We start from the raw sequence: 14188 nt of genomic DNA, 5'->3' as shown, positions 1-14188 counted from the left end.
AATACATTTTAAAGCTGTAATTGCAATATTGCAATACCGTGAAACCGTTATCATACCATCAGAATCCAAAGAGCCCATGCCTAGTTATAACCTCATACTCCTTGTTGTTACCGTGGTGTCATGTCAACTGCTTTTGCTATTCCTCCACCATCTCAGTTTGTCATGTGCTCAAGGTTTGCTATTGTTGGTTTAAGGTCTAATCTTCATTTATGTGTTTATTAAGGGGAAACTCGGTCTCCCAGCTCTCCCCTTGTTGCTGCTCGGACTGTATAACCATTTGCTATAAAGGGTCAATAACCTTAATATGTCCTTGACTCAAGTTGTTTTATGACCAAATACCTGATTGCCATCAGCCCTTGTTGTACTTTGTATTTAATCAGTGAGCACGTGAACTTTCATTTGCTAAGCAACACGTTAACATTACCATCACGAGCATGATGTTTCCATACTGACAGCATTTAGCTCCAAGCACTGGTGTGCTGTGTGCACAGCTTTACAGAGCTGCAAGCGTGGCTCGTTTAAAATAGTTTTACGCGTCACTCTCCTTCCTGAGCGTAAAGTATAATGGTGCTGCAGTAAGCCTGTGTGCAGATGCGAAAGGTAACCACATGCAGGATCTCTACAGACACTTCCCCCTAAGGAAACACTGCTACTGAAACACAGATATGTCTTTCATATGCACAATGTGAAGGGGCTTTTCCTGTTCACCTACCTAATGCTGACAGATATGTTCACACCGTTCACACGTTTTAGGCCCTCAAGCAACAACTATTATACCTTAAAGATCGACTATGGCTGGTTTATCGATTAAAGCAGGGGTCTTCAATGTTTTTTTAAACCAAGGACCCCTTAACTGAAAGAGAGACGGATCAGGGACAGCCTACTACATATATTGTAGAAAATAAAGTTGAATATTAAACTGGGCCTACAATAACGTGTGGGCAGCCTGAAGCCTTTATACATACGTTTTTAGTGCATGGAATACTAAACGATTAAAATAATAATTGTTGCCATGATTTTATAAACCATGTTTTAATATTAAACATACATGTGGCACAGGATGAACTGTATCTGTGGATGGCTACCTAAGTAAATAACTCACCTGTAGGCCAGTAAGCCTATCAATAATGTTTTTGTTTTTTTCAATAAAGCGGATTTATTTTTGCTAATAATATGTTGGATTCTGGTTAAGACGTTTTAAACTTTTGAAAATCAGTTGGGGGGGTCAGAGGACCCCCTGTTAAAGTGTTTGCAGTGACTAAGTAGCCTAACTTTTACTTACATTTATGTGACAGCTATAGCTAGTTACGTTATTACATATTAACATTTTATTTTAAGCTGCAGGACCTCAAACTACATGTTGCTAATCCTGCTACACTCACTTAAATATGTAAATTAATCCATTTGTTTAATCTTTTTTTCTTGTAAGTCATACCAGTGACGCTATAGCTGAAAGCCTCGCAAGAAATTATGGGATAAATGAGAACATTTCCAACATTTTAAAAGAGACAGTAGATTTACCAAGTGTCTTTGTGTACAGTTCTTTAGGAAGTGATGTCAAAACTCTTCAGATTTTTTCAGAATAGGGATTATTGTTAAATGGTAACACTGGTGACATGACACCAGGGGACAGACATTTTCCTAATATTATTTACAATATTTAGTTGGTATTTTATTTTGTTTTGTTATCCACTTCATGAATGTGATTGGTGTAAACATTATTGCATTTAAAATGTGAAAGAAATATCTTTTTAAACTCAAAAGATGCTCTTAAACCTCCATATATGCAATTATATATAGCAATTTTCTTTTACTTATAATTTATTATATTGAATAATTGAATATTATACAATTGATTAAAAACAAATATTGTCCAATTCATGGCTCAAATAGTTATAACTATTCAAAGAACATGCTCATATTAAAATATAAAAATGAAATGTGACTAAAAAGTATGATTAAAGTGTTTACTTTTTTCAAACAGGGGACAGAACAGTGGTCTGTTTCTATAGAATGACTCATACATTAAAGTAAACCACCAACACTGACGGGGGAACCACTTACTTTTTATACTTTCAGTTTGATAATCACCTAATGCAGGACTTTTACTATATTTTTACGTTGCTGTACTGCTATTTTTACTAAGGTGAAAGATCTGAATACATCAAAATGAGGGTTAAATATGTAAAAAAAAAATACCCATATACGCTTTGTTCTCATTACAATCTCTCATAGAAATTCATTCAAACAAACCATATTTTAAGTTTTTCAATGGAATAATCTTTTAATCTGATTTTGGGTGGTTTGCATCCAACAAAACTAGGCTGCCTAAACTGATTTTTTTTCAATCTTCCTATCCCAAACAATCTAATCAGTGATCACTTTATTGACCCCAGTCACAGCCCATTCAAGATTAGTTTTTTTAAGTTTGGATGTCTGGGAGAGTTTAATTAACCATAGTTCAGTGTTTGTGCTGAACATCAGGTACATGTAGAATGTGATACAGAGTGTCATGCAGCTCAAACCGCCCGCTGCTCCTGTTCATTTCCTCTGTTTATGTTGTGGTTGGCACACAATGAGAACTCTCGCTGGTGTCGATACAGACACGCTCCAGGTTAACACATCACATGATTGTTGAAATCTTGAAGGGATGTGCATTTTTAGGTAACTCCGGACAGAATAAACACAGAACAGAGACAGACAGAGACTGCTTCAACGTAACGGTTCCAGCTGGCTTCAGATCATCATCGGTCACTTATCAAACTGGTGTTCATCAGAAAACAAAGGTAAGGCGGTTTAGTATGGGTATATTTTTTTATGTGAATGTATGAGCTTAATGTGTCTCTTACTCTGCGTTCTTATGGTTTTGAGCTTCACAGGATGTTCTTACATCAAATTTCTACAACGTTAGTATTTTTCCTCTTTGTGTAATTAATAAAAATAAAGTACATCATTAATATTGTTCCTGCTCAGCCTTTCTTTGGATCACTGGTGTCGTTTTAATTGCAACACCATCACCTTCCAGGCTGAGGTGATGTTCTTTCATCAAAATCGCCCTTGTTGAGCAGAAGACACAATGTCAGATAATTCCACCAGTGGATACCTGACTCCCAAAGGTAAGATTTACATCCTGTTGTGTTCACTGACACGTGTGAGAGAGCGTGTTGGAGCTGACTGTTTATGTCCTGTTGGCTCGTTTAGATCAGCACCTGGCCCGGTGTGTCTGGATCCTCACAGGGGCCCTCTCCTTCACCATCCTGGTGTTCACACTGCTGGGGGTCGTGTGTCTCAGAAAGTAAGGCAGGCTGTAATGATTTCACAAGGAATTTACTGGATGACTGGATGTGTCATTTGATTTGGCTGAGTTTAGATTGCAGTTGGAAAATGTTTATAGAACAATAAGGTTTATTGGCTGAAAACACAAAGTGTAACATATTCAATATTGCATCAACAAGTGCAATTGTCTTTGAATTGGTATTTCTAGATATATTATCTGCTTTTGATCATAGGAAAACTGAGGGCTTTTAGCACATTTAAACACAGCTTCAGCTGACCAAAGTGCTGTACATAAAAGCACCAAGATGCTGTATAATTGAACATTGAAATGTAAAATATAAGTCGTAGATAGAAAACATAAAAGAACATCCCAACGACAACAACGAGCTGCAATTCACAAATAGGCCTACATCATTTTAAGAATATTTAAGTGTCCTAATAAGCCAAGTGCAAATACCTGCAAATTGAATGCAGCTATTTTTTTTATGTTTTTAGTTACACATGAGGTTTTCCTGTACTGAAAAGGATAAAGGCCACATGTGAGTTCTGAGTTCACAGTCAGAATTCTGAGAATAAAGTTGAATTCTGAGATTAACTCACAACTCAATACATTTTTTCACATGTGGCCTTAATCCTCTTCCGTATCCTGCCACGTCAAAATGTCTGCCGAAAATAGCCAACACCATGAAGTTTTGCAGAAATGCACCATAGGTTAATGCGAGGTATGTCGGTCCACCACTTTGGTCCAAAATATTTGACAACTAGGACTGCCATAAAATTTGGTATAGACACTCATGACCGTGATTATTTTGTCAATTCTATTTGCCTCCAGCAAGTTGAAAGTTTTGGGTTTGAGTGACATTAGATGGGTTGCCATAAAATGACAATTAAGTTCCCCTCAGGATGAATGGTAATCACTTTGTTGATCCCCTGAATTTTCATCTTGTGCCACCATCAGGTCAATGTTTTAATTTGTACTTAGGTTTATGAGCAAATACCGGCGCAGAAAAAGAGACATTTCCATCAGCCTCAGCTGCACTTTGAGCTTAGTGCTTTTTAGCATAACACAGCTAACACAAAAAAACAAGATGGTAAAGATATTATAACCAGCTAAACATCAGCATGTTAGCGTTGTCAATGTGAGCATATTAGCATGCTAACATTAACATTACCACAGTGCTAAAAGAAATATAAGAAATAGATTATTTATATTCAAGGCTTTCTTGTGAAATAGGTTCTTAAGCCTCCAACTGGAAATAGTGATGTTCCCACAGAAACATTACTTACTCCAACTTTTTTCTTAACCCTTGTGTTGTCCTCCAGGGTCAAAACTGAAATTTGCCACTTTTTTTAATGCTTTTTAGACACTTTTTTATCACTTTTTGACGCTTTTTTTCAACATTTTCTTCATTATTTTTTACAGTACCATCAGTATACTGTACACACCACTCACACCAATGTATTACCACTAGTTTTACACTAATTCTTTGTGTTTTGTCAAAGTTTAGTTTCAGGATCGTGTTTAGTTTTTTGTTTTTTTTGGGGGGGGACACCCCAAATTCAATAAAGTAGTGAACTGATCCTTCGTTTAACTTGCAAGGAGCATTGTATGGAACCATCCATGTAATTTTTGGGCAATTTGGATGAAAGAATCCCAAATTTCTGATAAAAATCGGGTCAAATTTGACCCGAGGACAACAGGAAAGCAGGTAGATATTTAGTTTTCTTTATCTTATCTCCAGCAAACAACACCCCCAATGGCACAGGTGCCTTGAGCTTTTGCTGGAATCCTTAACCCCCCCAAACCTTGCACAGTTTTACAATATACATTACTTTTCCTTTCAGATATCGTTCTTTGGTCCGGACCATTCGAGAGCTGCAGCGTAGCAAGTTGTTGCTGGATGATGTTCCTCGGCTGGAAGCTCCCCTTATGCCTATGAAACCAGGTCCAGCAGTGGGGGAGGAGGAGCAGGAGGAAGAGGAGCTTCCTCTCCAAATTCCCCTGCAGCAGAGGAGCACAGTCAGGCCCTCCTCCAAGAGGCTGTTGAAAGGCCTGCAGCAGGTACTACTGATACACCACCCTTTAGGGAGGACAGCATAACCGTCTTCATGTCATCACATGATGCTGATATTTTATGCGGTCAGATATTTGACCTACTTAAGGGCTGCTTTATTTCCGCTAGGAGTCAGCTGGAGACACAGCAGAGGAAATCTCACAAGCAAGATACGCTTAACTGAATTTTAACAGTACATGTGACACATTATGTGTTTTATCTCATCAATGTGGCTTAACAGCTTAACTTTGTGCCAAAAGAGACTTGATCAGCACTAATACTGTAATTTTTTAATGAAGATATATTTTACTGTGCCTCCAGATAGAGCCAAAATCAGACATTTCTGGTACAAACGACTTTATTAATCCCACACTGGGGAAATTTCCTTATTACAGCAGCTCAAAAGAAAAAAATCACACATCAGAATAACGCAAATACACATTAAATAGACATAGAAAAGATATACAAAAAGTATTATAAGAAATAGAAAAAAATAGAATAAGAGTTATAATATCAGTAATATGTACACTATACACTTGTTGTGGTTTCTGCGTTTATGCCTTGCATTCTGTTTTGGTTTCTGTATTTTGCCTTGTGTTTTGTGCCGTTTCTGTTGCTTCTTAGTATTTTTCTGTATGTTTCCTGTTTTTGTTGTTATTCTCCCTTGTGTTTAGTGTTGTGTCAAGTTTCTGTGTTTAGTCGATTTCATGTTTCCCTGTTTATGTTCTGCCTCCTGTTTTATTTTGATAGTCTGGTCTTCTGTCTTGTCATGTCTAGCTTTGCTTTCTGTTCCCACCTTTGTTGATTGTCCTGCCCCGCCCTGATGTGCTTCACCTGTTGTCTCACCTGTTTCTGATTTACCCATCACCGTGTATTTAGCCTCTGTGTTCCCCTTGTCTTGTGTCAGATCGTTTTGTGTCAGCACCTGTTTAGTTTGTAGCCATGCCCTTGTGTTTCCTCCGTGTGCATTGTGTTTGTGCCTGCGTCAGTTTGCTTCTGCCTATGTTTTTCCCGTCAGTTTTGTTTTTGTGAGTTTTCCAGTCTGTGTACTGCCGCTTTCTGTTTTCATTAAGCCCTCCACATCAACGTTTGCCTGCCTGCCGGCCTGCTCTCTCTGCATTTGGGTCCTCACTCTCCCGCCACACACCACAACAACACTCTTATATAAACAAACTATACACACAGATATACAGACGAGTAAGGTGCGGATATGACATTGCACAGTAGGAGGTGACAAGGAGTAATAAATAAATAAATATGCATAGTGCGCAATATTGTCAAGTGATGGCTCGTGTTGCAGAATCAGCTAGCAGTGCTACATTGTGATGTTGTAGTAAGGAGTCTGACTGCTGCTGGAATAAAGGACCTGCAGTAGGCTTCCTTCTTGCACAGAGGGTGCAACAGTCTGCGGCAGAAGGAGCTGCTCAGGGAACTCACGGTCTCGTGCAGGGGGGTGAGAGGTGTTGCCATGATTGATTGATGCCTCCTCTATGGTGTCCAGAGGGCAGACCAGTACAGAGCTAGCCCTCTTCACCAATCGGTTTCAGGCCACGGCATTAAAGATTGCAGATGCCACCACATAGTCATAAAAGGTTTTTAACCTTGTGCACACACCAAAGGACCTCGGTCTCCTCAGCAGGTGGAGACGGCTTTGGCCCTTTTTGTACAGGGCGTCTGTGTTTTTGGACCAGTCCAGTTTATTGTTGAGGTGCCCGCTGTATACAGGGTGAGGAGAAAAGGAGCACTGTGCCCTGTGGTGCTCCTGTGCTGCTAATCACCACATCAGACACTCAGGGCCAGATGTACTAACGCTTTTGCACCCACTTCGCAACGTGCGCCCACTTCACAACGTGCACGTAAAAGCATGGCGAGGTATGTACAAAAAGGCCGCACTGAGGTAAAAGCGCAGACTGCCTGTCGCAGGGAGTGAAAGTGGCAAATTGTGCTTTTCCGTGTCATGCATATATGCATTCACTGGAGGGTGAAGGGGAAAGTGGGAGTTTTCCATAAAGAGATGGGAGGTGAAGCATAAAGTGTGCCTAATTATGTATTCCGCAGTATGTAGGCCTACAAAAACCTCCCGTGACAGCGCGCCTCTATTTTGCGGTGAAAAGTGTCCGCCTTTTAAAAGCAGGTGTAAACCAGCTGCAAGGTTTCCTCGCATACGCCTCCTGGTGAAATGGCAGCAGTAATCCGAGCAAGATGAAGACATAGGCCAAGGAGATGAGCTGAAAGGATTTTTGCCACAAGGATCACACTTTTTCAGTTGAGTGAACACAAAATCATTAAGCGTTACAGATTAAGTAGCCATGCAATATTACGGTTATTGGAAGAAATCAAAGATGACATCGAATCACCGACTCAGCGTTCACATTCCATTCCAGCGGTTGTTAAACTCCTCGCTACATTACAAATATTACTCATTACAAATGAGGGGTCAACTCCATCTCCCAAAAGGTTCCCCCAGAGCAGTGATAGTTGAATTGTATTGAAAACACTGGAGAAATTAAAAAAATCAGGACTTTCACAGTGCCCCCAGTGTTCTCCAGGTGTGACAATGAATAAGAATGAATGAGTGAGTGTGTGACTTTGACCAGGATGATGTTGTTTGCTTGTCCTCTTAGTCTCCTGTCCGCCTAACCCAAAGTCACCTCTTATGGTATTTGTTCAAGGTTCCCCATGTTACCAAGTCAGAGCTGAACCTGCTGCAGCTGATTAAAGCAGGGAAGGAGGGCGTCTTCTACCAGGCCAAGATGACCAGAGGGACGTGTAAAGGCCACAACATGTTCACCTGCAAGATCACCAAGGAAGGTACAGACATCTCTGGCGGTTCAGACCTAGAAGCATTTCTTTGAGGAAGCACTGTCCTGAAGGCAGAGATGATCAGTTGAGGTATAGAGTAGCACTGCAGCCAGGCTTTAATAACCTGAGAACAGTGGTTCCAGGTTACTCTAACCATGTCCTGCAGCGTCAACAGAGACACAGGGGAATCACAGAAACACAGCAGGGTCGTTACACCATGGTTTGTCATAAAACAGACACATTAATCTGGCTACAGACACTTGAGAAATTGTTCTTTTGATTGTGTGATGACAGTGTTTGAACAGTGTGACTAACTATTATTCACATAGTTTCAGTTTGTTTTGGTAGTTCATATCATCAGTTCATATTGTGAACCCATTTGATAACGATTTAGCCTCTGGGGACCAGTGGCCAGTTGTAGGGGTGGGGGCCCAAGGGTGGCAAGTGCCACCGTAATATTACTGCTGTGTTCCAGGCAACCCGTAACCCATGTTTTCACAACCTTCTCCCCGTGAAAGCGCCCTGGAATAGCAGTCAAACCCGTAACTTACTACCTGTGAACTCGTACCAGATCGTTGTACTCCCAGTTACAGTTTTTGACATCACACACACATAGCTAAACAACAATAGCGACCCCTGTTGATGCTGTACAGACGCCGGTGATTGCCGCACATTGTAATCAAAACAATACACATACGATTGTGTATTACTACAGGTTATGTTTATTAAATGAAGCCCAAAATATGTCGCCGACTAGAAATCGCTAGTATCAGCTAGCGCTAGCTAACATCAACGTTAGGTAGCTGCAAGCTAACGCTAGCTAGAAGGGTTTGTCGTGACTCTGCCTGGAATGTTACCAAGTCGTGAGTCATGACTGGAAGTCATAACTTATGGGCTAAAAATTGTGTCTGGAACGCAGCATAAGACTCGACCCCCCTCTGCTCCCCTTAACTGTGGCAAAATGTTCATACATTTTTAAAACCACCTATAAAATGTAGGCCTGAAACAATGAATGAGTATTCTTTTGTTCAATGTTATATGTGTTTCGTTAGTCTTTTGCAGGTGCAAACCTATGTGGTATGTGTTGGTGGTATGTAACACGTGTGCTTAATATATTTGGTACCCCTAAAATCGCATGTGGCCCCAGCCTGCCCCCCTTCATTTGAAATGGTCTAGAACCGCCACTCCTGGGGTCTACAGCCAATGTTTCATTTCGTGGGTTCTGGTGTGTCTAAGACTTCCACTGCGGCGGTCATTATTAAGTGTCAAATTAGCAACTTCAAACGCAAGAGTTCTATAATAAAAATGCAGATTAACATAATATAATGCAGAAAAATATAATTGCCGATGGGTTCCGAGATTGCATTTAGTCCAATTCATTATGCCTCTTGGCCCGCTGCCTACAGATTCTGCAGAATATGCAAATATCTGTTAATAGAGATTATATTGTTACACACACACACACACACACACACACACACACACACACCACGTGGCATACTTTGTCAAAATATCAAGCACCAATGTGAACGCACATTCACATTTTCAGATTTCAATGGTGATGATGAGTTGGAGTTGTTTCACTTTTAAGTCTTAGATTCTTTTTAGCTCAGTCAAAAAGCTTTGGTTTCATTTTCTCTCTCTTTCTTCCTTGAGGTGTCCGTCCTAAGCGTGTGGACACAGAGGTTTCCATCATGAGGAAACTGGTGCACCACAAGAACATCCTCCAGTTACTGGACTGGAACACCACGGAGGGTGAGAGACAGTTATCCGCAGACTGTTATTCCTCTGCAAGAATGAAACCACTGTCCTGTCCCTTTGCTCCCGGTTGAAAGATAATAAATGAAGGTAGAGGAGACCTTGGATATATTCCTCTCTGTAAGTCTCCCATCCTCTCACAATGTTTTGATTTATGCAGAGCCTTACATTCTGATCATGGAGTATGTGAGCTACGGCACTCTGAGGACCTTCCTGCAGACCAACAGAGTCAACCTGAGTGCAGACCCTGAGCTGCAGAGCCTCCTCACCATTGCCTCCTACCACATCGCTCTGGCCATGCAGCACCTGCGCTCCAAAATGGTAACAACATAACAGGCTATTATGAAGTACTCAGTTGTCGATTGGTGAATGAAAATGCAATATAAATATATTTATCCACACTGACCAATCATAGACCCATGCTAAGCAGCGTTGGTGTGGTCTTCCCTGCAGATTGTGCACTGTGACTTGGCTCTGAGGAATATCATGGTCAATAAGTTTCCCTGGGAGTTGAAAGTGGCGGAGTTTGGCCTCGCCCGAGACTTTACACGCATGACGAGCCGCCGCAGCAGCCGCTGGAGAAACCCACAGGTAAGATGGTTTAAGTTCTCCTGCTGATACAGTTTGGATTTCAGTTTTCCTATGAGTTGTCAAGTTCCAATTGTCATGTCCTAAAACCCTAATGACTGAGCTTGACACCATCAGAACATTAACTTTAACAGGTAACAGCTTGTCCAAGTTGTGACCTAACTTTTTAAATATTAATATGTATTGAAACTGACAGGGCTGTCTTTTTTTTTTGCCAGCCCTTAAACTGCCAACAAATCTGCTGAACTGCTTTACGGCCCAACCTTATTAAAATGGATATAGATAGCATGTCAAAGGTCACATGCTGCATTGTTTTGGCAAAAAAATGCACAAAATGGATCTTGTCACGAGTCATGACATGGTGTGCTTCCTGGTAAGCCTTTTCGGAGGGCTACATAACGGAAAATCCGAACAGCCACTTTTAGTCAAACCTCAAACTTTTGGTAACATCTTGTACTATTTTGGTCTCATATGATAACAGTTGGTAACATCTTGTACTATTTTGGTCTCATATCATAACAGTTGGAAACATTTTGTGCCATTATAAAAAACATTTTATACCACATCTTGTACACATCTTGTACCAGTTTAGACACAAATATAAACCAGTTTGGACAATTATTGTACCATTATGGTCACATTTTGTACCATCGCCTTATTAACTTGTAACAATGCATAACTTTTGGGTAAAAATGTGTGTGAACTTGTGACTCTTAAGTAAGGTAAGTGTTCTATCAAGTTACAATGTCAGGACATTTATGGGAGCCCAGCCCGTATGCTGCAGAGAGCGCAAGTCCTCAGCAGCTAATTGAAAAGGTCTCTCCTGCTACTCAAAAGTAATCTATAGTGTGTGTGTGTGTGTGTGTGTGTGTGTGTGTGTGTGTGTGTGTGTGTGTGTGTGTGTGTGTGTGTGTGTGTGTGTGTGTGTGTGTGTTGAGGGGGATTTAGCAACATCCTCTGCAACAGGAAACCAGAGGTTTCAGAGAGATGTGGCCTTGATTTAGAGAAAGGGCAGCAGTAAGCGTCACTCATAATTTCCAACATGAGCTCGTTAGTTTACTAAAGTTATACCAATAAATGACAGTTACCAATGACAATGTATACTGATGTCTCAAATTGTTTTAAAATATATTTATTTATGGTGGTCTATAGTGTGATCAGCTGGTTGTAAGTTTTTACAGGTCACATTTCTGAATGTAATATCACTTTTTCCGTTGTATGTAAATGTGCAGCAGCGTGTTCCGCTGCGCTGGTACCCACCTGAGTACTTCAAGAACAACTATTACAGCTTCAAGGGAGATGTTTGGGCATTTGGCATCGTGCTGTGGGAGATGCAGACATTTGGTAAGTTGGTTGCTCAGGTAATTACAGGGTTCATATGTGACACAAAATGATTAAATGTACAAGGTTAAACGAAAGGCCAAAGTGGTCCACTTCAAGTTCAAAGGAGATTTTTTATTGTTTGACTGCCTCTTTAGTTTAGTTGTAAATTATTTATTTCAAGGCAGTAGGCACTTTCCCGACCAACCTAAAACTGTCATCAATCTGGAGAAATGTGAAACTGGTCAAATTACATAATAGGGAATATTGGTCTCTTTGTTAAAGTCTGATATATATATATGATCATGATAGTGAGGCCTATTTTTACAAAACAATTGAGAGTATGAAATTAGCACAACAAGACTTGTTTAATCAATACAAAATGTCATGTAGGTTTGTTTTACTTTGGAATATCTTATATGTAACATCTTTCTGAAAAACATTTTCAGGTACGCTGCCATACCCAAACCTTGAGACATCCGAGGCAGTGGTGTACCACATCTGTATTGGTCATAAGAACACAAACCCTGACGGTTGCAGACCAGAGATGTAAGAACATGTTTGTCTCATTTACTTTAGGCCTACTTTATTGTTTAACTGATTGATTGGATTTTTGAGCACCATCAAAAAGCAATAGTCTCATAATCAGAAGGCTCATGCTGGCCTTTTGTAGTGACAGTAAAAATCAACATTGAGGTCCAAACTAATGATATGCAGCTCATGACATAAAATGTATTTGCTGCTTTTTTTCTGTAGTCTGGGAGAAACGTTGGTGCTCACGACTGGGCAATAACAGTATTGACCCAAACTATCAGTCTAAATCTGAATACGTTTTGACCCCAGTTAGAACTATAAAATTGTTATTATAACATCATTAGTGTTAAGTATGATGGATGGTTCTCAGCAGCTCATTACATGATGAATCCCATGAATGTCTAAACCCCACAGACTTCATATTATGCGAGACTGTTGGCTGGAGCCGTACCCTCTGAGACCCTCATTCACAGACGTTGTCCGCATGCTGGAGAACATCATGGAGAACGATGCGGTAAGAAATAGCTGGCTACATTAGCAATTATTGATCTTTAAAAGGTTACATCATTTTTTTCTATCATTTCCTTGTCAAAATTTGTAAAAATGAACAAAACCTTCACCACGTGACCTTCTTGGTGCTATAATAGTCTGAACCTGTCTTAGATTAGACTGCAGGATTAAAGTCATGTGACTTTATTCTAGCATGTAAAGTCATATGACTTTTCACACTTGATCATATTATGTAACACAGTGATCCCCAACCAGGGGTACTTTTACCCCAGGGGGTACTTCTGTGGAAAGATTCAGCTCAACTTATTTGAAAATAGAAATTGAAAAAATTGAAATTATGTTTTGACTAAATGAATATATGAGCTGTAACACCTGAACACTACATGTTGCAGTTATGTAAGAGTGCGTGCAAACTAGTTAGGAAGTGAGCACAGAAGTTTTAGCTTAAAGTAATGAATACATGGAAGAAATAAATAGCTAAAAGTAATGACTAAACAGTTCAAATGATTCGCTAACAGTTATGGATAAATTGTTGAAACATTCAGCTTCACTCCATGTAGTAGCCTATGATTGCTGACCAAACCAACCTAAATATTGACAGTTCAACAAGTATGGACAAAATTAACAATATAATGTATAGTGTTCTACATTTGGAACATACGCTGGGAATTAATGAAGGGGTTCGTGAGTTCATCTAACAGGGCTGGGGGGAAACCACTGATGTACATACCAAGAAAGAATTCCTCTTCTTTGTTACTGCAGTTGAACAAACAGTAGATTGTAGTGGTGTTTTATTTAATGAAAATGTCCTTGTAGTTATATATGAACTTCTTTTTTTGCAGGATTATGTGGATGTTGAGAGTCCACAGCTTTTGGTGACAGATGAGGCTGAAAAAATATCCGAGCAGCCAATGTCACCTTTGAAGATACAAATCCCAACTAAATGCCAAAGCATCAAATAACTGTTAAATGTATTTTTAGGCTACATTTGTCTGCTTGGGTCAGCCTTTCAAGTGCTGTCTGAAATATAGCAACTGTAATATGATCACACATAAACGACTCAACAGACAGCAGGGTAAAAAGTATGTACTTATATGTTCTTGTTTATCACTGTAAAATATTTTTCATGTTCTGTATTTTAACTTTGGTTATCTTTATTTTTTATGTCCATCCTATTGATAACTCAATTTAAAAAAAACTGTGTGATGTGCCTAATCTGCTCACTGCGCACAGCAGCACAGAAGCTAAATGTTTTCTTTCTGAAAAAAAATGTTTGTGGTGTTTTCTTATTTCTTATTAATGTTTTTCATTACTTACTTTTATATTTTAATTCTAGCTTTTTGGTG

At 39.7% G+C, this 14188-nt stretch overlaps 1 protein-coding gene across 2 annotated transcripts; it reads left to right on the top strand.

The window, feature by feature from the left end:
* The first annotated feature begins 2589 nt into the window (after positions 1 to 2589).
* si:ch211-167j9.5 (tyrosine kinase receptor Cad96Ca) lies at positions 2590 to 14101 on the top strand. Of its 2 annotated transcripts, none has more exons than XM_028573337.1 (12): positions 2590 to 2786; positions 3026 to 3116; positions 3202 to 3295; positions 5122 to 5338; positions 8003 to 8141; positions 9789 to 9887; positions 10051 to 10211; positions 10344 to 10481; positions 11711 to 11822; positions 12248 to 12347; positions 12747 to 12846; positions 13685 to 14101. In XM_028573337.1, exons 2-12 carry the CDS (start codon positions 3077 to 3079, stop codon positions 13802 to 13804), a joined length of 1320 nt encoding a protein of 439 aa, XP_028429138.1. In that variant the 5' UTR covers positions 2590 to 2786; positions 3026 to 3076; the 3' UTR covers positions 13805 to 14101. The 2 variants fall into 2 exon arrangements, with proteins under 2 accessions (XP_028429138.1, XP_028429139.1); XM_028573338.1 differs by having other exon boundaries at positions 2974 to 3116.
* Positions 14102 to 14188: the final 87 nt, after the last annotated feature.

Source organism: Perca flavescens, chromosome 3 (assembly GCF_004354835.1).
Source record: "Perca flavescens isolate YP-PL-M2 chromosome 3, PFLA_1.0, whole genome shotgun sequence".
NCBI lineage: Eukaryota > Metazoa > Chordata > Actinopteri > Perciformes > Percidae > Perca > Perca flavescens.
This window is presented reverse-complemented; position numbering and strand designations above follow the sequence as displayed.

What these genes read in the sequence shown, in the direction of transcription:
- si:ch211-167j9.5 (XM_028573337.1), top strand. Translation starts at nt 3,077, where the DNA reads ATGTCAGATAATTCCACCAGTGGATACCTGACTCCCAAAG. An exon ending in TGTTGAAAGGCCTGCAGCAG is followed by an intron (nt 5,339 to 8,002) that starts GTACTACTGATA and finishes TATTTGTTCAAG; the next exon opens with GTTCCCCATGTTACCAAGTC. An exon ending in GACGGTTGCAGACCAGAGAT is followed by an intron (nt 12,348 to 12,746) that starts GTAAGAACATGT and finishes TAAACCCCACAG; the next exon opens with ACTTCATATTATGCGAGACT.